This window comes from Vigna radiata, chromosome 2 (assembly GCF_000741045.1).
Source record: "Vigna radiata var. radiata cultivar VC1973A chromosome 2, Vradiata_ver6, whole genome shotgun sequence".
NCBI classification, from domain to species: domain Eukaryota; kingdom Viridiplantae; phylum Streptophyta; class Magnoliopsida; order Fabales; family Fabaceae; genus Vigna; species Vigna radiata.
The window spans coordinates 3,402,943-3,424,604 of NC_028352.1; the positions used below are offsets into that span (position 1 = coordinate 3,402,943).

General features: G+C 33.8%; 3 protein-coding genes across 5 annotated transcripts; 2 read left to right on the forward strand and 1 right to left on the reverse strand.

The window, feature by feature from the left end:
- Positions 1-574: 574 nt before the first annotated feature.
- LOC106756330 (phospholipase A-2-activating protein) lies at positions 575-11,696 on the forward strand. 2 transcript variants are annotated; one of them, XM_014638715.2, is made up of 23 exons: positions 575-751; positions 868-1,193; positions 1,346-1,449; positions 1,668-1,736; positions 2,161-2,221; positions 2,325-2,464; positions 3,020-3,209; positions 3,510-3,571; positions 4,003-4,091; positions 4,244-4,313; positions 4,400-4,459; positions 5,267-5,413; positions 5,519-5,557; positions 5,675-5,712; positions 6,513-6,599; positions 7,011-7,176; positions 7,354-7,431; positions 7,979-8,115; positions 8,516-8,592; positions 9,165-9,234; positions 9,899-9,964; positions 10,700-10,866; positions 11,403-11,696. In XM_014638715.2, exons 1-22 carry the CDS (start codon positions 692-694, stop codon positions 10,832-10,834), a joined length of 2,271 nt encoding a protein of 756 aa, XP_014494201.1. In that variant the 5' UTR covers positions 575-691; the 3' UTR covers positions 10,835-10,866; positions 11,403-11,696. The 2 variants fall into 2 exon arrangements, with proteins under 2 accessions (XP_014494201.1, XP_014494200.1); XM_014638714.2 differs by lacking the exon at positions 11,403-11,696 and having other exon boundaries at positions 10,700-11,192.
- A 685-nt stretch (positions 11,697-12,381) lies between these two features.
- On the forward strand, positions 12,382-17,427 carry LOC106756122 (cytochrome c biogenesis protein CCS1, chloroplastic). Of its 2 annotated transcripts, XM_022778260.1 has the most exons (9): positions 12,382-12,916; positions 14,322-14,541; positions 14,622-14,733; positions 15,350-15,622; positions 15,709-15,974; positions 16,064-16,220; positions 16,288-16,371; positions 16,625-16,805; positions 17,169-17,427. In XM_022778260.1, the coding sequence occupies exons 1-8, from the start codon at positions 12,397-12,399 to the stop codon at positions 16,778-16,780; spliced, it is 1,788 nt and encodes a 595-aa protein (XP_022633981.1). In that variant the 5' UTR covers positions 12,382-12,396; the 3' UTR covers positions 16,781-16,805; positions 17,169-17,427. The 2 variants fall into 2 exon arrangements, with proteins under 2 accessions (XP_022633981.1, XP_014493884.2); XM_014638398.2 differs by having other exon boundaries at positions 16,625-17,427.
- A 229-nt stretch (positions 17,428-17,656) lies between these two features.
- LOC106756124 (4-hydroxy-3-methylbut-2-enyl diphosphate reductase, chloroplastic) lies at positions 17,657-20,641 on the reverse strand. The gene is made up of 10 exons (XM_014638399.2): positions 20,275-20,641; positions 19,743-19,939; positions 19,386-19,565; positions 19,141-19,272; positions 18,976-19,050; positions 18,786-18,891; positions 18,596-18,690; positions 18,265-18,450; positions 18,088-18,174; positions 17,657-17,868 (listed from the first exon to the last, which is right to left on the reverse strand). The coding sequence occupies exons 1-10, from the start codon at positions 20,537-20,539 to the stop codon at positions 17,803-17,805; spliced, it is 1,389 nt and encodes a 462-aa protein (XP_014493885.1). The 5' UTR covers positions 20,540-20,641; the 3' UTR covers positions 17,657-17,802.
- Between the last annotated feature and the right edge of the window lie 1,021 nt (positions 20,642-21,662).

The following is a 21,662-nucleotide window of genomic DNA, read 5'->3' on the forward strand; positions in this document are numbered from 1 at the left end:
AAATATATTACAATTAAATTTCATTTATAACTATTTTAGAGAAAATTTTCCTTTTTATGTACATATTGTAAATTAAAACTTTTTTTTTAAATTAAAACAATTATTTTATCAACTTTACTATTTTGTATTGTTTTTTAACTTTAATCATTATTTTATTTGAATATTTTTTAAAACTAAAATAACTATTTTTAATGATTTTATGTAAATAATAATAGAAAAAGTTATTATTATTTTTTATCATAAAAGTGAACAACCATGATTTTACTAACAATTTTTAATTACAGTAAATTATCATTTAAGATTACTTTTAACTATTAACTATTGAAAACATATTTCTATAAATATTAAAAGTGAATACTTATTTACAATGATAAAAAGATAAATTGAGAATGACTGTTAAAATAATTATCGATTAAAAAAAACATAAAGTATTTTAAAGAGTAGATAATTTATACCAGTGTATTTTAAAAAATAATTGTATTTGATTTCAAAATAACCTCCTAAAATAATATTTTAATTTTTTTAATCTCTCCGTGGACTCAAAGAAGTGAACTCTGCAGCCCAAAACACGAAAAAGAAAAAGAAAAACTGAAATAAAAAGGAAGTAGAATAAGAGAAGCAAGCAAGGAAGCATTTTTCTGTGTTGTGTGCAGCGATCCTCAAGCCTTCTATTTTCTTCCATAACATTCAAATGGACATTGATTTCAAAGACTACCAATTGCGCTGCGAGCTTCGTGGCCACGAAGACGATGTAAGATTTATCTTTCAAATCTTCATGTAAAATCCTCAAACTTCCAAAACTCAAACACCGTCGTTTTCCCTTCTTTTCCTTTTTCATTTCAATTTGCATTGATTGGTTGAATTCAGGTTCGCGGAATATGCGTTTGCGGCAGCGAGGCCATTGCGACCTCGTCGAGGGACCGGTCGGTTAGGTTGTGGTCTCTGGACAGCAACCGCAAGTTCGTAAGTTCCAAGATTCTTTTGGGGCACACGAGCTTTGTGGGACCCTTGGCATGGATTCCCCCGAATTCGGAGTTTCCGCTTGGTGGGATTGTGTCTGGCGGCATGGACACTTTGGTCTTTGTCTGGGACTTGAACACTGGTGAGAAGGTTCATACTCTCAAAGGCCATCAGTTGCAGGTCACTGGCATTGTGTTTGATGAAGGAGATGTTGTGTCCTCTTCTGTTGACTGGTAGGGTTTTCGTTTTTTTTTAACAATATCAATTATTTTTATTCTAGTTAGTTTTCAGTTTGCTTGGATTCCTTGTTTCAAAGTCTCTTAAAAGTTGAAACTGATTTCGCTTCAATTTTGATCCATTTTTCGCACTCTTCACTGCTGCGTAGTACCTTAAGGCGGTGGAGAAATGGGCAACCTGTAGAGACGTGGGAAGCTCACAAGGCACCAGTCCAAGCAGTTATAAAGTTGCCATCAGGAGAGTTTGTTACTGGTATGCATAGTATAGTATAGCTACTCGTTAATTCATTTGGCAGGAATATTTTTTATTACCTTTTGTCAGTTTAGAGTAATGTTCTAAAGTGAGAATTTATACTTGGGGTTTTGCCTACGTGTAGTAATGTTTTGATCTTGTTACCTATAAGGCTTTTATTTTATGGGAATGATATGGAGTGAATTAAGTTTGTTAAACTTATGGTCTCACAATTTTAGGTTCAAGTGACAGTACTCTAAAGCTTTGGAGAGGAAAAACTTGCGTACATACCTTTGAAGGACATTCAGGTTTGTTTTCCTGTGTTTCGACATGCACGTTGCATTTTAATCTTTTATTTTTTTTTTCAGAAATTTACATTTGTTTCTTTATGCATGTCCCTTTTAATTTTTTGATCTTCCTTATACATTTCTTTGGGCGGTGAGGAATTTATAATTTGATGTTGAAGTTTAATATATTGCTTGTCATATTTGTTAGTGGATTTTATCTTGTAAACGTATTATCTTATCAAATTGGTCGTTTTCTGCCAATTTGGCTTGTGTTTTCGAAATAAATGAACGCCGGAGAGTTTGTAAGCTTGTAGCAATTATGCTACCTTGGTGACATGTTTTAGCAGTCACACTATATTCTTTTATGTCTTTAGGGACTACATTCCCTTCCACCTGTTGTTGTTAATGCATCTGCTAATGCTGATTACCTTTGAGGAGTGTACAGATACAGTTCGTGGCTTGTCTGTGATGTCTGGTCTTGGAATCCTATCTGCATCCCATGACGGGTAGGCTCATGTCTACACAAACACCTCTTGATCTAATTAGTGAATCCCTGGTTGTGCTTCAGAAAGTATATGTGCCTTGCCTTTCTTGTTTTTGTTGTTACAGTTCTCTTAGATTATGGGCAGTAAGTGGTGAAGTGTTAATGGAGATGGTTGGTCATACTGCTATTGTTTATTCAGTTGATTCACATGCATCGGGACTTATTGTCAGTGGTAGCGAAGATCGTTTCGCCAAAGTTTGGAAAGGTAATACCTTTTTATCGTGTGAATTGTGACAGAGATCACATGGAATATTATCAGCATATATTACTTCAGTGACAATAATCAAAACTTACGAGTTTAATGGCCCTGGTTCAGTTTTGGGAGTTCTAAGTGAGCTACAAATTTAATGTCAGTGTTTGGTCTTCAGGAAGTTTAAGGGAAGGCATTTTTGGAGGGGGCGTGTGTCTTCTATTGTTTCTCATGTTTAGAAAACTATAATCAGTTATATTATATTTCATTTACCATAAATTTTACATTTCACAGGTTTGGGTTTATGTCAATATCCACAATTTTTGCAACTGTTTTTTCAAATATAAATTATTTTTTTATAAGAGTACAAGTTTTATTTTGTAATGTCATATGAAGAGACCTTTCTCTTTCATTTTCACCATTCAACTTGCCATGTACATGAATCTTCCAAGGTTGTAAGAAGCTCAAAGGCCTCAATTTTACTTCACCGGCTATTATTTCGGTTTTTTGCCTTAACTTATGTATCTCTGGTTTGAAATCACAGTCTTTTTTCTCTTGAAACTTTTTCAGATGGAGTTTGTGTTCAGAGCATAGAACATCCTGGTTGTGTTTGGGATGCAAAGTTTATGGAAAATGGGGATATTGTGACAGCATGTTCAGATGGAGTCGTACGCATTTGGACTGTAGATCAGAATAATGTTGCTGAACAGCAAGAGCTTGATTTATATACTTCACAACTTTCTCTATACAAATCTAGTAGGTATGTTTATTTTATTTGGTCTTCACAATGTGCCGGTTACTCCTTTGTAACATCAGTTTTTCCTTTTCTTGTCTGTCCATTTGATAATTTCTTAACCAAGATTTTCACTTGACAATGGTAGTATATGGTTCATTTTTCCTTGGTGAATAAATGACTTCCTATTCTTGTGAACATTTTACACCTTGAAAATCCATTTTTTTTTTTATTTTTAAAATTTTAATCTATATATTATGTTATGCTTGGATTAGCTATGTCATGCTATTATTGATGAACTCAGCTTGATCGGTTTATTTTTGCTAGGAAGAGGGTTGGAGGATTGAAATTAGAAGAGTTACCAGGCTTGGAGGCACTAAAGATTCCAGGTATACTGTTTTTCTTTTTAAATTCCATTTAGCATGAGCATTACCCCCCACCCCCGCCATTTATTCTTCTTTTGGAGTGCTGGGATTGGGGTTGGGGAGACAGATGTAATTTGCAAGTGATGGCATCACATTGGTTGAAGATTGCCCATCTTTTGTAAATCAGATGCTATTTTCAGTTTTGAATGTCGTTTCAGATAGGAGAGCCAAGCTTGATTGAATGAAATTTTAGCATTAAATGAGTCATAACTTACAGGTTTTCAACAGTTCTCTTATACTTGTTGGCTAATGACATTCTGTAATTTATACATTTGCATGATACATGGTTAGAATGAACATCCCCTCCTCTTTTTAACCGTCTTATAACTTTCTTGCATTTCGAGCACCAGTCTTTGGCATGGTTTCTGTTTTAAGCATCTTCTGGTTCTTAACAGGAACAACTGATGGCCAGACAAAAATAGTGAGAGAGGGGGATAATGGGGTGGCATATGGATGGAACACGAGAGAACAGAAGTGGGATAAAGTAATTCCCTTTGTTCTATACAACTTTTAGTTTCTATATTTTGTGTTTTACTTAAACTATCTATTTCTGTCGCCTAATTCAAATCCAAGTTACGGTGGCAAATATAGATGATATTATAAGATTTTTTATTAACAATTCACGTTTACTTAAAGATCGGTGAAGTTGTTGATGGACCCGAGGACTCAAATCGCCAACAGTTTGATGGTATTCAGTATGATTATGGTCAGTTTTCTTTGTTTCCCTGAACACTTAATTAGGTTTGCCTTCTTCAGATTCGTTTCTTATAAACTTTGCCTGTGTCTATTCAGTGTTTGATGTGGATATTGGTGATGGTATGCCTATCCGTAAGCTGCCATACAATCGATCAGGTACATGTTTTTACCTCCAGGCAGCATGTTTAATCCTGGTTTAATAATGAACAGACTCGCTTTCTTGCCTGTATCTTGTTGTTCTATGAATGTTTTGGAATAGTGACTTTAACTGACTTAATAGGGTCAGTAGAAATGTATTAATTATTATTTCATTAGTTTCTTATGTGTTTTATAATTCAATTATGAAAACTTGGAGAAGTAGATGGATCTATTCATATTCCACTAGAAAATCTGGATTGTGTAACATGAACTACTCTGGTCCAAGTTATCAAAACTGTTATGGTAGATTGCATCAGTTTCTAGAATGTGTGCCCGTGTGTGCATAATTGGTCAATGTACTAATGAAAATAAAGTAGTTGTTTTGCCCTGTCCTGTATAGAAAAAAAAATGAGGTGTGGTAGTAAAATAGCACTCATATTTTTGTTTTCCTTGCATTTGATTTTCGCTTATGCTCTGAAGTCTGGAGTCACAGTACTCAAGATAGTAGAGAGATATTTATGAAGAAGAGAATGTGTCAATCTCTTAAAAATATTTGTCCCTTGTTTGTCTGATGTGAATATACCATCCTCTTTTATGAGTGGTTTAATTATTAGGACCTGGGAAGATTAATATGGTTTCTACGACATCATTTTGATGTACTTATCCATTTTGCTTTTTATAACACACTTTCTTGCCCATTTTATGCTTTAAGCCTTCTCTTCACTTGCAATTGTTTGTCTTATTTGACCCATGCAAGATGGTAAGAATTTTATGCCTGTGAATGAAAATTGCTGACTAATAAATAAAACTTTAATATGTCTCCAGATAATCCATATGATGTTGCTGATAAATGGCTACTCAAGGAGAATCTTCCACTTTCTTTTCGTGAGCAAATTGTACAGTTCATTCTTCAAAATACCGGACAAAACAATGTTACTTTTGATGCCTCATTTCGTGATCCCTATACTGGCTGTAAGAATAGAGTCTATTAAATGAAAGAATTGATGGTGGCTAATGACGTCCATTATCCTTGTAGTCCTCCTTTTTTACTTAATTGTTTTTTACTTTCTGTTTCAGCCCATGCTTACGTACCAGGACAACCTTCTCATTTGTCTGGTAATAAAAATTCAGATTTATGTTGTCATTCATGAGTTTCATCATGTTCATCTTGTATTTATCTCGTCCTTGTATGACTCATCCAATTTTTGTTTTTTTTTTAATATTTAATGACAGATATTTCTGCAAAACCCACTTTCAAGCATATTCCTAAGGTGTGCTTTCATACCCTTTGTATTGGAGGTGGTTGACATATTTTGTCTTGGGGAAATACATTTTAACCTGGGAGTTCTTAAGTCTGGAAAATGCAAATGATCTGTTTTATATTTTACTTAGTAGTGCTTTTTTTTTTCCTTTTTATTAATAAAAAATGCATTTTTAATTTTTAGCTTGGGTTACATGTCCTGTGGGCAGTTAAAGTCCAACTATGTAGCAAAGTCCTTGATCCTAGCATGTTATATTTTGTTTGCCCTAACCCAAGTGTAAATTTATGATATAATATTAGCATCTGATCTGGTATGTTTTGGCATAAGCAATTTGTGAATTTTTTACTTTGATGTAATTGTGGTCTATGTATCCTACTGTTTCTTTGTATTAAAGAAAGGGATCCCTTGAATCGGTACCTGGAGAATATTGCTCTAAGTGGAGCTCAATAGGAAGAAATGACTATTAATGTTTCTTGATGATGCCCTTGTTTATTAGTTGCAAATGGGGTTTCACTTTAGAAAATTGGTGTCCAGTAACTCCAAAGTTTTGATTTCATCGTATTGGCCTTTATGGTCTTGCTATTATTAGCTCATTATTACTGCTACTATTACAAGAAGACAAGCAGTCAGATGGGCCAGCATATCATCTTTATAGAATTTTGCTCAATGGACGAGTAATTTGATTCCATTTGGAAGTGATGGTGCTAAAAGTAGTGTAATAGTTTCTGTGAGGAACTTTGTACTTTTTCCCTCTTTGACTTAATCATGTAATTTTTTAGCTCATACCCTGTTATTAATTCTGTTGTCAGAAAGGGATGCTTGTTTTTGATGCTGCTCAGTTTGACGGGATCCTTAAAAAGATTATTGAGTTCAATAACGCATTACAATCTGACCAGGTAGATATGGTAGATGTTTTATTGTTCTTTGGTTATTAATTTGTTATACATACTGTTAAAATCATATACTTTTGGCCAAAGGAACTTCGAAGTTGCGATGTTCAGGATTGGGGAATGTTTTAATCTTCCATGTATGCTTTACCCATGATCATTTCGAACTCCTATGTGCTTGTTGATGATGATAACTTAAAGTGCCTTTTGATTAAACTTGAAATCTGAAGTTTATGATAACGGACTTAAACATGACTTCCAACTCCCTAAAGAGAAACTCTGCATATGAACTATGTATAAGAAATAATAACAGTAAAGCTGTATATTTTAGCAAGTGGGCTTCAACTTTTATGGAGCATACATGAATTCAAAAATAAAGTGTGCTGTGTAAATTGGTTATATTTTTTCAATCTCATGCAGGAAAAGCAGAACTTGTCTTTGACTGAGCTCAATGTTTCCAGACTGGGTACCATTGTTAAAATTCTGAAAGATACTTCACATTATCATTCTAGTAAATTTGCAGACTCTGATATAGACTTGTTACTGAATCTGCTTCGATCATGGCCTGTTGCAATGATATTTCCTGGTTAGTTATTGTCTCTTGTGTTGCTCCTTTTTGTTGTACTTCAAGAAATTTTCGTTGCTAATTCGACAAAATCATTGGAATTTCTTTCTTTTCAATTTTTTGTCCTCACTTAAATCAGTGAACTTCTCTAGTCTTTAGGAAAATGGTCTCCTTACTTATTGTGCTTTTTCGATGCAGTCATTGATATCATAAGGATGATAGTTCTTCATCCAGATGGGGCTATTTTACTTCACAAGCATTTTGAAGCAGAAAACGGTATAAATGTTACCATCATTTTGTTTTCTGACATTAAATTATGATAGCAATCAATAGAATCCCATTTTTATTTATGTGAAATTGGTCTGAACATTGAGAGAAGTGAGAACCGCTCTAGACTCCCATGCTTGTAGTGTGAGACTCACGTCCCATACCTTGTAATTGAATCCTAGCATAGTAGCATCTCATCATGCTTCCCCTGCACCAGTGACCATGTGGGCTGTCTGTACACAAACTCTTTGATTAGTCACACGTAAGCATTGTTATGTAAGTGGTGCTTGTTTGCAGTTGACGGAGAAAAGATTTTTACGAGTTAGTATATATGCTTTCAGCAGTTACCTTAGTAGTTAGTTATGCTTTCTCTCCCTTAGTTCTGTTCCTCCACATTGTGCCCCTTTTGACCCCTTGATCATACACTTTGGTTATCCTTGTGTTTCTACCAGAAATATGCACAAGTTCTGATACCTCTTGATCTTGTAGAATATTTTTTTCTCTACCTTCTGTTGGTGTGTAATCTTTCATTGATTTTCTCGTGTGTTATATCCAGACATTATAGTGGAAGTGATTAAGAAAGTCACTGTAAGTCCGACAATTCCTGCGAATCTGTTGACCAGCATTCGTGCTGTGACTAATCTCTTCAGGAATTCATGCTACTACAATTGGTTGCAGAAACATCGTAGTGAGGTTAGCACCTCTTCATTGTAATTTTCTTTGAATTTTTGAAGGATTTGAAGAAGTGCTTGGTAGACTATCATTATTGTAGAAATTTTTTCTTACTCAACATTGTTGTGAAAAAAAAATCAATTGCAGTAACATTGTTAAGAAAAATAGATTCATAAATGCATACCTTCTGTGATGAGTTTAGAACTTTTTTATTTTTCTTGTGTTCATGTGTTTTTAGTGATATTCATTAATTTGAAGATATACTTCTCAATGTTGTTTAATAGTTTTTCACATATTCATCTCTACTGACAGGTATCAATTCATCAATTCAATGACCAGGGCTATCTTATATTGTTATTTTTGCTTTACAAAATTCATTTCTGAAGGACTACAATTCTTTGTTCATCTTTTACTTGGGCAGATACTTGACGCTTTCTCAAGTTGTAGTTCATCTCCAAACAAAAATTTGCAGTTGTCATACTCTACCTTGTTACTAAAGTAAGTCCTTTGTTTGGTACAAATGATCTACTCTTATCTTGACTGTAAGTCAGTGAACATTGTTTTGGAAAAAAACTGTATATGATCAATTATTATTATTTGGCTGACATAATTCCACTATTATTTTTTCATCTAGATTTAATTTCTTTTGTAATTTTAGTTTAGCTTTTGGAAGTCCTCTCTCTCTCTCTCTCTTTTGGTTGTGTTAATTCCAAATAGAAGATACTGTCTCTATGTTCAGGGGCAGAAGTGCTTCAGTGCTTTCTGGTTTTTTTATTAACTCTTCCCACTCCAAGAAAATATAAGAAAGATCAAATGAATTATATTATCTCTGGGTGAAAAAAATGGAAGCGAGGGTAATTCGCATATGATTTCTTTTTTGCTTGGTTTGTCACTCTACTTCACCATCCTGCTGCATGGACGAAAGTATAGACACGAAAAGTGGTGGTGGCTTTTATGTATTTAGATCTCAGTTCACATTTCATCATTGCAGCTATTTTCACTTTAGAAATGCAATATTAATAGTCCAGAATTTAAGTATGCTGTAACTTTTTCTTATGTGGTCCTCGCAGTTATGCTGTGCTGTTGATTGAATCAAATGATCAAGAAGGTCAATCTCAAGTTCTATCAGCAGCTCTTGAGGTATTGCTTATACTGTTTTTACCTAGCTATGACAATTGCGACTACATCCCCAAATCTTCTACTAGGTTAATTTGACTTTATCAATTCCATTAGTCTCTGTCAAAAAACAAGATTTCAATAAAATCATTTAGGACAAGGTCTTTTAAATTATTCCTCCTTTTTCTTCAGTATTCCTTCTAGGCTTCTTCTTGTTAATTAGATTATCTTGGACTTTCTCCCTCCTCTTACTGTTGGCTCTATTGTTCCTCTCACATGATCAAACCGCTTGTAGGATAATCTTTGGGTCTATTATACTTGTCTTGTAGAATTTCAAAATCAAGACTTGAGGGACTTCGCAACTACAATGACACCTAAAACATTTGTTCATGTCATTCACTGAGATTGAATTATATTTGTGGCATCCCCATCAATATTATATCTAAATAGTGCAAATTTCTACCCCTAAATAATGGTAATTTTTGTTATAATAAACCTGCATTTCTCATGCACTGCCATATTCCCCATAAGTGGAAAACCTCCAAATTAAAAGCTTCTTTCTCTACACTTGATAAAAAAGGACCTAGTCAGTGTTGACTTACATTTTGTACGCGTCTGGATATTCAAAATCAAATATCCTACCTTTAGATGTTATTATTTCTAAACTACGCATTTTGTTTTTGTGTAGCTTGCCGAGGATGAAAATGTAGAAGTTGATTCCAAATTTCGTGCTTTGGTTGCTGTTGGATCTCTGGTAATTTTTAGTTTTTATCTGATGTCTTGTGTTTGATAACATTCTTTTGTATCTATATAAGGCAAACTGTTCTAATTGTTAAATTTCAATGTCATTTAAATACGCGGTTTTGCATGTTTGTTAATATCTGCTTTTGTGAATACTGATTATCCAAATCCTTTATAGTATATATCTGTTGTTACTGTTACATATCTTGTATTTGTGCATAAATTCAGTTTCTTTTATTGAGCATGGAATTCAAGTTAGTCTGCATTTGTGTCCCAACTCTGTGACTGTATGATTTTTGCCTATTTGTTTACAATTTACTCTTTTTTAAACCCGATAATCCAATCCATTTATCACACTATTCTACTCGTTGCTACTCAACCTATTAGCAAATTATTTTGGCTGCAGGTGTCTTTCATATCCTAGTCAGTGGATCACCTTTGTCTTAAAGACACGATTTACTTGAATAAGAAATGACATTATGTTATATACTATACTAAGGGTCTAGAATAAAAATTAACACTTTGTTTATTACGAAATTCTGAGCTAACAATTTCAAAAATATCTTTCTTTGTGTGTCTAAATATTTATATATGCAGACAATCCATGAATCTGGGAAACTAATGAGGAAGCTTATTATTCAACAAAATTTCACGCTATACAATATTATTTTTATGATAAACTCATGTGCTTTGAAGCATATCTACCTCTAAATATCTTCATTTTTTTTTTCGTCTAATCTTCAAACAGATGCTTAAGGGTCTCGTCAGAAAAATAGCTCTGGATTTTGATGTTTTGAACATTGCAAAAGCAGCTAAGGGTTCTAAGGATGCCAAGATTGCTGAAGTCGGATCTGACATTGAGCTGCTAACAAAGCAGACCTGAAATGGTGTTCGGCTCCTCCAAATAAAATGAAGGTAAAAAGAAGAACGATTTACGCCCATGTTAGTGCCCCGTACCAGGCACATGCACACAGGGTTCCTTTTTTTTATTGTTCTTGGCGTTGTCTTTGGGGGTGAGGGTCAAAGCATCTGGTCTAGACTTCTTTGGAAACGGAAATTATTCAGTGTACAGCTTTTCTAAATCATTTTCCATATATATTGAATTTTCAGCTTCATTCCAAATTCAATTTGGTACATGTTGTATTATTTTCATTATTTACATGTTCACCCTCCATTCTTTTACTACTACACTCCATCATGATCATCATGGAAAATAGAATGGAAGTCTGGCTTGGGATAAATTCTTGACATCATACCAAGTATGAGAAAAGAGAGAACCGTCAATTGAGCTTTAAGTTTGTGTAATATTTCGTTCTCAGTAACCAAAGTTTCATATAAAATAAAATTCTTTACGATAATCAAATTATCAAACTTCGTCGTTAGTTCCTGCCAAGAGGGGGCACTTTTGAACACGTCATCATACTGTTAATTTGCATTCTCTGTATTTGCAGGATTACTTTTTGTACTAAAAGGATGTCAGCAACCAATATCACTGTTTAGAGTGTAAAACTGTTATCTTTTTCTATTTAAAAACAAGGAGCTGTTTCATTTTAGAAGATTCATTGAAAGTGGCTCAGCAGCAGTAACAACCTACAATTACAGATTTCCACAACCTACTAAGATAATTATAGTTGAAAAACCTTGAGACGTTTGTCAGATAGATTCTGTAAGCCAATTGAGCAATTGAGAACATTGTAGTCTTTTTCTATCATTTGCTTTAATATTATTATTTCACATTTGAAGTCTGTGTGCTACCAGCGTCTTTGTTTTTTTCTATTTAAGAGTGCACGTTTTGGTCTTATCCATCTAACCGACAGAGCATGCTCCAACTAAATAATTTATCTATTTTAGTCACTTAAAACTGTATATGTAGCTTTATATAAGTTATCTTGCAATTTAAAGAACTTGATCTTTAGATAAGTCTTTCCTTTCAACCGCACTTTAAATTATAATTTTTAAAAGTTGGTAATTAAAGTGATTATACTTTAATATTTTATTTTTCCTCTCCTTTTTTGTTTTAATAATTTTTAAATTTAATTTATATGCACTGTGATATTGAATATAATTTATTCTTGTTATCACATTCTTTTCTTTAATATATTGCCACAGTAAAAAGTAAAGGGGGAATTAACTTACTCTACACTTACTCCACCCTGTAACTTTTATCATGTAAAAATTTACTAATCTAATCATTGAAAACATATGATATTATCTTAAATAACGATGAAGTATGTAAACTTTTATATAATTTGAATTTTATATCTATATAATCTTATAATCAAAACTTGCTTATATTTGAAAAGCACTTTTTTTTTGTTAAAGAAAAATCTAGGTTAAGAAAAAGGTGCCTTATAAAATCAAAAGAGTACCAACAAGAACAACGATAAAAAAAAAACTATTAAGTGAAGTTAAAAAGTAGTTCTTGTTTATTATTTTATATATTATATGGAAATATCTAGCATATGGATAAAGAAACTGGTGTGGTCGTTATGGGTCACACGCAGAGAGCTAATCACGAATCCTCAACAGAGAGTGTTCCCAAAGTTTGGATCCATGAAGGCTTTCAGTGTCATAAATTCCACAAATCCATGTCTTCCCAATACCCATTTCCTCAAAGTCCCTATCTTTCATCCCTTCTTCAAATTCAATCCATTCGGCCATGCTGCAAACAGAGCTCACAAGCTTCCATTCACCATCAGCTGCAAGCTGAAAAGCTCCCAAGATGTCGAAAACAAAGGGAAGAGCGTGTCCCAGAAGATTATCTTATCAGAAGCTTCCTCTCCACCTCTCACTGAGGATGATGCCACCAATGGTGACACTGGGGAAGTTCCACAGAGCTCAAAGAAAAAAAAGGGAGGCCCTTTTGGTTTGCTCAACATGCTCAGAAGAAAGACTTTGCAGATTCTCTCTAGTTTGCCATTGGCTATTGCGGACATGTTTGCTGCTGCTGCTTTGATGGCTTTGGGTATGCATATATGCTTCACTTTTTCTCTTTTTTTTTCTATTACCATCAATTAACCATATGTTACCTTTGCTTCAATGATAAGTCATTAGTATGTATCAAGAATCCAAACCTATCCGATATTTTTCTTCATTAAACATACCATTTTGTAAGATATAAAAACATTGTCAATTGGTTAAGAGAATTTTTAGGGAAAATATAATTAATGCATCATTCAACTAAAACTATCTTACAGCAAATTTCTGAGGAAAAATGTTATGAATAGTGATGTCGGGAGTAATTTTGTATTTTGGGCAGTGTAAAAACTGTTTTTATATATTTAAAGTATCATTTTTTAAAGTTTTTCTATTTTTATTTAGCTATAATTTTTGAAGTTTAAGACGACATTAATTATTCTTAAGTTATTAGATCTTCATCCCTTATCTTATATATAATTAATTTAAATAGACATAGAGAGAATAAACAATTTTAAGGAAAGTTTGTTGTTGATTTATATGTAAAAAGAACGAAATGAGTACCATTTTGTAACTGTTAGTAGAATAGGAGATGAAAACATGAAATGTCTACTCGAAACAAACAAATGGTGGTCTTTATGGATTCATCTATGCTTATTATGATGAAACCAATTCCTAGAAGATACTTGATTATTACTTTTTTCGATTCTATTTCAGTTCCTTTTTCTCTAATTCAATGGACTCTTTCGATTCTTGAATTAAGAGTATTCCTTAATTGAGATTCTTTCTGTTTCCCTCTCTTTTGTAACTGCAATTCCAACAAGAAGATTAAAGTATACAAGTATAGAACTTTGAGTGAACTATCCTAACTTTTCTTTCCTAAGTGTATTCTAGAAGATTAACATCACAATCCTTTTAGAGACAACGGGCATGTGGAGAGAAAACTCATCCATCAAACTTAGAAGAGAAAAAAAATAAAAATTCTATAAGCTAAATTAGCTTATGTCTCAGCTAAAACAATAATTTTATTGTAACTAATACAAAAATAGCTTCTACAAATTATAAGTTATTTTTAGTTTATAGAATAATTGATTTCACTTTCATTCTAGTTTTTCTATTCATGTATATGATAAGTTTGTTCAAATGAACCAAACATATTTTACTTATGTTGCTACATATAAAACCATAATCATATAGCTCATGCCCAATTATTTTATTGGTGGTGAAGTGCGCTGGAAATCACAATGTGCTCTGTATAAATATTTGTCACGTTTATCCTTGTTTCTATTTAGAGGATTGATGATAAAGCAGAAGCTCCTGAAATTTTTGGGAGATCTTATAATGGCTTAAGGGGTGCCATTGTAACTTTACATACTATCACTTGAATTTTCTGTGACTGCAAAATGTGCTTTAATATATGATCACAATGACTTAAACTTATGCTTCTATGCCAGGAACAATTATTGAACAAGGTGAAGCTCCTGACTTTTATTTCCAGAAATACCCTGAAGATGATCCTGTGTTTGGATTTTTTACTTGGAGATGGATTCTCGCCCTTGGTTTTGATCACATGTTTTCGTCCCCTGTATTTCTTGGAGTGTTGGCTCTCCTGGGTGCATCCCTCATGGCCTGCACATACACAACTCAACTCCCCCTCATCACGGTTTCAAGAAGGTTTGTTTCTCACTTTTATGTATCCATAATGCCTGAGTTGGGAAGTTTCTTTTCCACTGAAGGCCTAAATTGTTCCACAGATGGTCATTTTTGCATTCTGCCGAGGCTATACGCAAGCAAGAATTTTCAGAGTCATTGCCAAGAGCATCAATCCAAGATGTTGGTACTCTTTTGATGGGATCTGGATACGAGGTTGTAGTTCCCCTACTCATATTCAACTATTTGCTTTTCCTTATATCCTTTAGAATCAAACATTCCATTAGACATATTTAGGAAATGATCTTTTATTAACCAACAACAGTAACAACTAAACATTATATCAGTTAGTGAGACTGACTACATGCTTTACATAACTTTACTGGAGTCAGTTAAAGGCCAAATTATCAATAATATACTTACTCATCATAAGATCTCTGTTAACAATTCCTTTTAATTTCTTTATGGGTTTCCCTCTTCATGGACTCAAAAACCATGCAATACTTTTTTTACCAGTGTGTCTAGTTATCTTCTTTGGACATGTTAAGACCACTTTAACTGATTTTTTTACAATCGTTCATCAGTCGGTGCCACACCATGCCTCATCATACGCAATCATTTTATATCTTATCTTTTTATATATATATAACTGTTCACAAATCTATCTATCTTAACATTCTCATCCTTACCCTTCCAACCTTTTTTCTGTTGTTATGTTATCCCTTTAAAACCCAATAATCACTACCATAAAATATTACTTCATTCTCATTGTTACTGGCCTACAATGAACTTGAATATTTTTGGGCTTATAAAGTGTAATTTTGGATGATAGGTATTCTTGAAAGGACCATCTTTATATGCCTTTAAAGGACTTGCAGGTAGGTTGGCCCCTGTTGGAGTTCATATAGCACTGTTACTTGTAATGGCTGGAGGAACTGTTAGTGCTGCTGGGAGCTTCAGAGGTTCGGTCACTGTGCCCCAGGGCCTGAATTTTGTTGTTGGTGATGTTCTGGTTCCTTCTGGCTTTCTCTCCTCTCCAACTGAGGCTTTTAATACAGAGATTCATGTCAACAGATTCTACATGGATTATTATGAGAGTGGAGAGGTAAAAGAGATTTTTGTTTTCTATGGAATTGTCATGATGATACTTGAAAAGGTCAGTAAAATGTTGATTATTGGTTTATGTTACAGGTTTCACAGTTCTACACTGATCTTTCCCTTCGTAACATGGATGGGAAAGAAGTAATGAGGAAGACAATCAGTGTAAATGATCCTTTAAGATACGGTGGTATCACCATATATCAAACAGATTGGAGTATTTCGGCTCTGCAAATTCTTAAGGATAATGAAGGACCGTATAACTTGGCTATGGCACCTTTACAGATCAATGGAGATAAGAAACTTTTTGGTACTTTTCTACCGGTTGGAGATATTAACTCTCCTGACGTTAAGGGAATGTAAGTTTTTTGAAATTAGGTGTGATACCAAAACATCATCTTCATCTCTTCTCATCCCTTTTACTTTCTTGGGTTGTGTTGAATTTTAGATCTATGCTTGCTCGTGATCTACAATCAATCGTCCTTTATGATAAAGAAGGAAAATTTGTGGGAGTTAGACGCCCTAATTCGAAGCTCCCAATCAATATTGATGGATCAGAAATTGTAATTGTTGATGCAATAGGAAGTAGTGGCTTGGACTTGAAGGTGCCACCTTAAACTCAAAACATTCAGCAGGTGTTTCAACTGTCATTAACTCGTTTTATTTATACAGACTGATCCAGGTGTGCCAGTTGTATATGCTGGATTTGGTGCTCTGATGATCACTACTTGCATCAGCTATTTATCTCATTCGCAGGTGAATTTTATTCTAATTGTTTGACATTGTCCATTCTCTCCCTCCATGTTATAATGGCGTTTTTTTCTGACGAAGAAACAAGTGATAGTGACTTTTGGCTTAATAATATTGCTATATCATCTGAAAATTCCCTTTCAAGGAAATGTCAATGTCAATGTAGCACATACATTGTTTAACAAATAGCATGATTTATATGACCAGGACTGAAAAATTGCATATGATTGACCTGTCAATTTTTTATTGGTCAACTCAGATATGGGCTTTACAAGATGGAACAACAGTCGTCATTGGAGGAAAGACTAACAGAGCAAAGATGGAGTTTCCGGAGGAGATGAACCTCTTACTTGATAAAGTCCCTGAAATTGTTGAATCAACTCTGTCTAAGCAAGCTGATAGCATTAGTGGTTAGCTTATGGCTTGAGACATCAAGATGGGTAAAATTGCTCTTCAGTTGGATGACTGCAACTTATAATGGATTATTATGATCAATTTGGATAAATTCGTTCATTAACACTTACAGAAAAGAAAACAAAAAGTAAATGAATCAAACTTATGAATTAAAATCAGCTTATGCATCTCAATCTTTTTGCAAGCTTTTCATTACTATTTTCAAAAGTTGGGGATGTTTTGGTTGATTTTATCATCTCGAAGAAGTTTAGTTCATTTCACTTCTTTATTTCTTGTTCATAAGTAGTTATTGCAACTTTTATCCAAATTAGACCTATATAGAAGTGATAGAGTACTTTGGCATACAAATACATGAACTCCATCAATGAAGTGCCCTGTTACTTGATCAGCCAAGGATTTTACAAGTGCTCGAAGGATGCCTTCCAGAAGCAACTCAAGAAAACTTTTACAGTTATATTGCATGACCTTATTTAGATACACACTCAGTTCAACATACATGTATATTTCCTGTACACTCAGTTCAACATCATGTATATTTCCTGTAATTTTTTTTAGCTATAGAGCCAGTTTAATCAACACTCATGTCTTGTGTTATTTTAGCTCCTCATTGAAAAGAGAATCAAGTAGAATTTGAATTTTTTTCATAAACATGATCCACAAAATATTCCAAAACCCACAAGCAAAAGATAAATCTATATGCTCAGGGAGAGTGACTTCTGCTAATCAAGCTTTTTTTAAATTTGATTAGTCCATAATGTACAGGGTACTATTCTAACTGCATTAAGATGAACCTCTTTGTCTTTTCCTTTTATTGTATTTAGACATTCCAATTTCCGTTGTAGTGACAAAGGCATAATCAGAGATCTTGTAACCAAAATACAGAGGTAACATGGCAACATTTATAAGAACTCTTGAACTTTTGTTATTGATAATAAATTCAACAATACATAGGGCTATAAAACTCCTATAAAATAAATCCCTCGCTTCATGTATACATTGACAATGTATGTATGCAGACCTACTCTACACAAGTTGCATAGCTTCTTTACGTTTCAAGTCAAAAATCTTGATGAGAGCATCTTCAACAGCCTGTTTGAAAACCAATTATGCAAATAAGTATTAAATGAAATTAAATAGAATACTAACAAAAAGTTAAAGCACACCGCATCATCAGAAATTTAAATAAATGACAAAGGTCACTTGTATCAGATATTTCATGATATGAAAATACATGTGCTACAAGTTTAAAAAATGCAGAACTATGCAGGAGAAATCCACAAAAATGAGGAATGAAAGGCTACAAGTTACCTTGTCTGGAGTGGATGCACCAGATGTTACACCAATTGTTATTGGACCTTCTGGCAACCAGTTTTCTGTCTCCACTAGCTCTCCATGCTGATAGTCCAGAAAAAACATTCTATTAATAATAAGGCTAAAATGAGTTAATAACTTTAACAAGGTACAAATCTCTGTATGCATGCTTACGTTCAACTTGTGTGCTATTATGTTTCCGGGACCAATTCTTTGATCACTGTCAATCCAATAAGAAGGGATTCCATATTCCTCAGCTATTTCTTGCAGGTGTGATGTATTGCTAGAGTTCCATCCACCAACTACTAATATAAGATCCACATTTTCCTCCACCAGTTTGTACATAGCATCTTGTCGTTCCTGAAAGAAAAATCAACTTAGCTGTTGAATAGACAGAAAGCGTACAGAACGGAACTGACCCTCAATTATGTCATAGATATATAATATATGCTACTAACTTAACAAGCATGTCAAATCACAATAGACAAGGGGAGTGAAACCACACCTGTGTAGCATCACAAATTGTGTTGAAGCTCATGAAGTGCTCGTTGACGTTCTCCACACCATATTTGCGCATCATAGTCCTCTCCAGTAGTTTCCCTGCATAATCAGTAAAATAAATACCATAAGGACTTCTGGTAAAGATATGTGAGTTGCACACCACCCACAACAAAACCTCCAAAAAAAATACAAACCAATCTCTTCCGTCTCTCCCTTGAGCATCGTTGTCTGATTTGCGATGCCAAGCTTTAGCAGGTCCTTGTCTGGATCAAACCCCTTGGAAACAGCAAATTTAAATTTCTGCAAATAAATAAATAAATAATCATGATAGTGAAAACCACAGGGTTTAGAAAAAAGATTAATCACATGATAACAAAACCGTACCTCTAACAATGCTTCTTTGGTTGAACTGGACCCATTAAGTTCACCACCAAGAACATAGTCACAAACATATTCAGCCTGTATAAAGTAACAGTCATACAAAAATTACAATAAATTCTTGAAGGCATTCATCACACATATTGAGCATAGCAGCAGCCTAGGACTGACCTCTGACATATTCTTCACAATTATATATTTTCCAGCAAAAGAAGCAGTTGCCACAGTTTCCTCATGGGCGTATTTACCATGAATTACAGAGGTATAATCTCCTTGCTTGTGCTTTTCAACGGAATTCCAAACCTTAAAGACAATTTATTGAAGAAGCAATCTCAGTATTTGGTGATACATGACAATATGAATTGAAGTTGTGCAGATCCGCACAATATCAAACCATATATAGAAAAAAAGAGTACCTTTGCAACCCATGGACAAGTTGTATCAACAATCCGAACATTTTTCTCACTCAAAGTCAACATCTCTTCCACTGCTGCTCCAAAAGCTGGCAATATGACTACATCACCACTGTCGATGACATCAAATTGTTTAGAACCTTCTTCCAGAGGAAGATTCTGCACTTTCATATCCTCTAGCCTCTGCATTAACAACTCATGAACATTAGAAAACAGTGTGTACAAGAAAAAGGGCGGCAATCGACCATCAAATTCAGGACACGAATAAACTTTTTTACCAACTTCCTGAACAATGGCATAACTTCAAACTACCTACTAAAAAAATCGACATCATTTATGGTTAAGGAAATCCAAAGAGACCTTAGAAACGGTAGGATTGTGAATGATTTCATTGGTGAGCCATATTGTCTCAGTAGGAAACTGTTTTCTGGCCTCGTAAGCAATTTGAACAGCCCTCTCAACTCCCCAACAGAATCCAAATGCTTCAGCCAGCTTCACTGTGACATTACCCCATGTATACTCGAACCCATTTTCCTTCAAAGTCTTAATGATGTCACCTACAATTACAAAAAATAGTACACATGAAAAAAATCACTACAACAACGAAGAAAACATGACATGCAATTACAGAGGAGCATATCTTAGGTAAGCCCCCAACAATAAAAACAGTTAAAAACTAAAAAAGAGTTCAATTTCCATGAAACGTAAGAAACCCGTCCCATCACAAGAATACAACCAACGACAAGTTATCCAATCTCTCCCCCCCTCTAACTCGGGACCCAAATAAACGCATGCCCAGAAAGAAAGTACCAAGCTTTTTCATGCAAATCGATTCAAAATCACATAAAAAGAAGTCAAACACTAATTTGGAACTCAATTTAAGGAGACATACTGGTGTATTCACTATTCATGAGTTGGAGGGTCTCTTCCTTATACCCAAAGCCTTTGCGGTTATAATTCTTACTCCTAGTAAGATTCTTCCGAAACACCTTCGGGTTGAACTCGGAATCCACAGACGCAGAAGGGGAATCTCCGGCGCATCGGATGGAGAAAGGTTTCCGGCACCGGATCCTGGTGAGAGATTCTGGTAAAGCGATGTCGGCACGTGAGGCAGGGAGACGGCAAAGATGAGCAGAGAAAGCCATGGCAGATAGCATTACAGAACTTCAACCCAACACAACAATGTCTCAAAGTGCGTCGTCAGTTTTTTATGGCTGCAAACTCGTCTTCCCTGTTTTATTTTTCAACTTTTCTATTTATTTTATTTATGTCCAAAGCAGCCTTTTTTATATTATTATTATTATTAATATTATACTTTCTAATATAATGAAATGTAATATGAAATTTCCCACTTCATTTTGAAATTTGTTTTTTTATAATGTTTCCCTTTTTTCTGGTTCGTTCCCGTTGTTTTTTTGAGCTGACTAGGATGCTGACCGTTTTACACGTTCCCTATATGCCCCCGTGACAATGTCGTCGATTAAAAATGATTTTTTCTTTTATTTGTTTCTTGAATCTGTAAAAAAAAATTCCCCTTTTAATAATCTTAATTTTCATTTTTGAAAAAAAATAGTCCCCTTTTTTTTTCTTTGTTTAGGGTTACCAAGTGATGCATTGATACAAATTTTACAAATTCAATTTATCCTTTCAATGTAGAAATGAACCTAACATGTTATAGCTAAATCACAAGTACAGGTTTTTATATTTTATAATATATATTTAAAATAAATAATTTTATTATGTTATACAGAATATCACTCATTAAAAATTTATCGTTAATAAATAATGTGTATTTGGAAAACCATTTAAATCACTTTCAAGGGGTGTTTTTGGCATTCCAATAAAGGTAGATTCTAAAGTTGCATTGAATGCAACTGTTCACCAGACACACCTTAAGGTGGTGGATAAATACAGTAAAGAGATCCAAGTATATTACTTAAATAATTGTTATATATATATATATATATATATATATATATATATAAAGTAATTAACAAAAAAATAAAAAAATAGTTTTTAGTTATTTTTTACTTGAAAGAGTGGTGAATAGGCTGCCACTCAATTTCTTACAATACTCTAAATAATTTATTTTTCTCTAAAATAATTTGACAGAGGAAGGAAAAAATACATTAAAAATTAAATAAGAATTAAAAAATTGAGATTTCACGTGTCTCTTCCTATACCTTAAAAAGTGTGTAAAACTGACACATCTGAGGAACTACTGTAACTACTGTTTAATTGGATAAGCAAACGGTTGAAAATTTATAAACTTTGCTTGGA

Excerpts from the sequence above, each read along its gene's own strand:
- LOC106756330 (XM_014638715.2), top strand. The coding sequence starts at position 692 with ATGGACATTGATTTCAAAGACTACCAATTGCGCTGCGAGCTTCGTGGC. Across the intron at positions 1,450-1,667 it reads ATCAGGAGAGTTTGTTACTG|GTTCAAGTGACAGTACTCTA; the intron begins GTATGCATAGTA and ends TCACAATTTTAG. Across the intron at positions 5,414-5,518 it reads TCGTGATCCCTATACTGGCT|CCCATGCTTACGTACCAGGA; the intron begins GTAAGAATAGAG and ends TTTCTGTTTCAG.
- LOC106756122 (XM_014638398.2), top strand. The coding sequence starts at position 12,397 with ATGGAAATATCTAGCATATGGATAAAGAAACTGGTGTGGTCGTTATGG. Across the intron at positions 14,542-14,621 it reads CTCATCACGGTTTCAAGAAG|ATGGTCATTTTTGCATTCTG; the intron begins GTTTGTTTCTCA and ends ATTGTTCCACAG. Across the intron at positions 16,372-16,624 it reads GCTATTTATCTCATTCGCAG|ATATGGGCTTTACAAGATGG; the intron begins GTGAATTTTATT and ends TGGTCAACTCAG.
- LOC106756124 (XM_014638399.2), bottom strand. The coding sequence starts at position 20,539 with ATGCTATCTGCCATGGCTTTCTCTGCTCATCTTTGCCGTCTCCCTGCC. Across the intron at positions 18,892-18,975 it reads CCAAAGAAGCATTGTTAGAG|AAATTTAAATTTGCTGTTTC; the intron begins GTACGGTTTTGT and ends ATTTATTTGCAG. Across the intron at positions 18,691-18,785 it reads GGGAGAGACGGAAGAGATTG|GGAAACTACTGGAGAGGACT; the intron begins GTTTGTATTTTT and ends CTGATTATGCAG.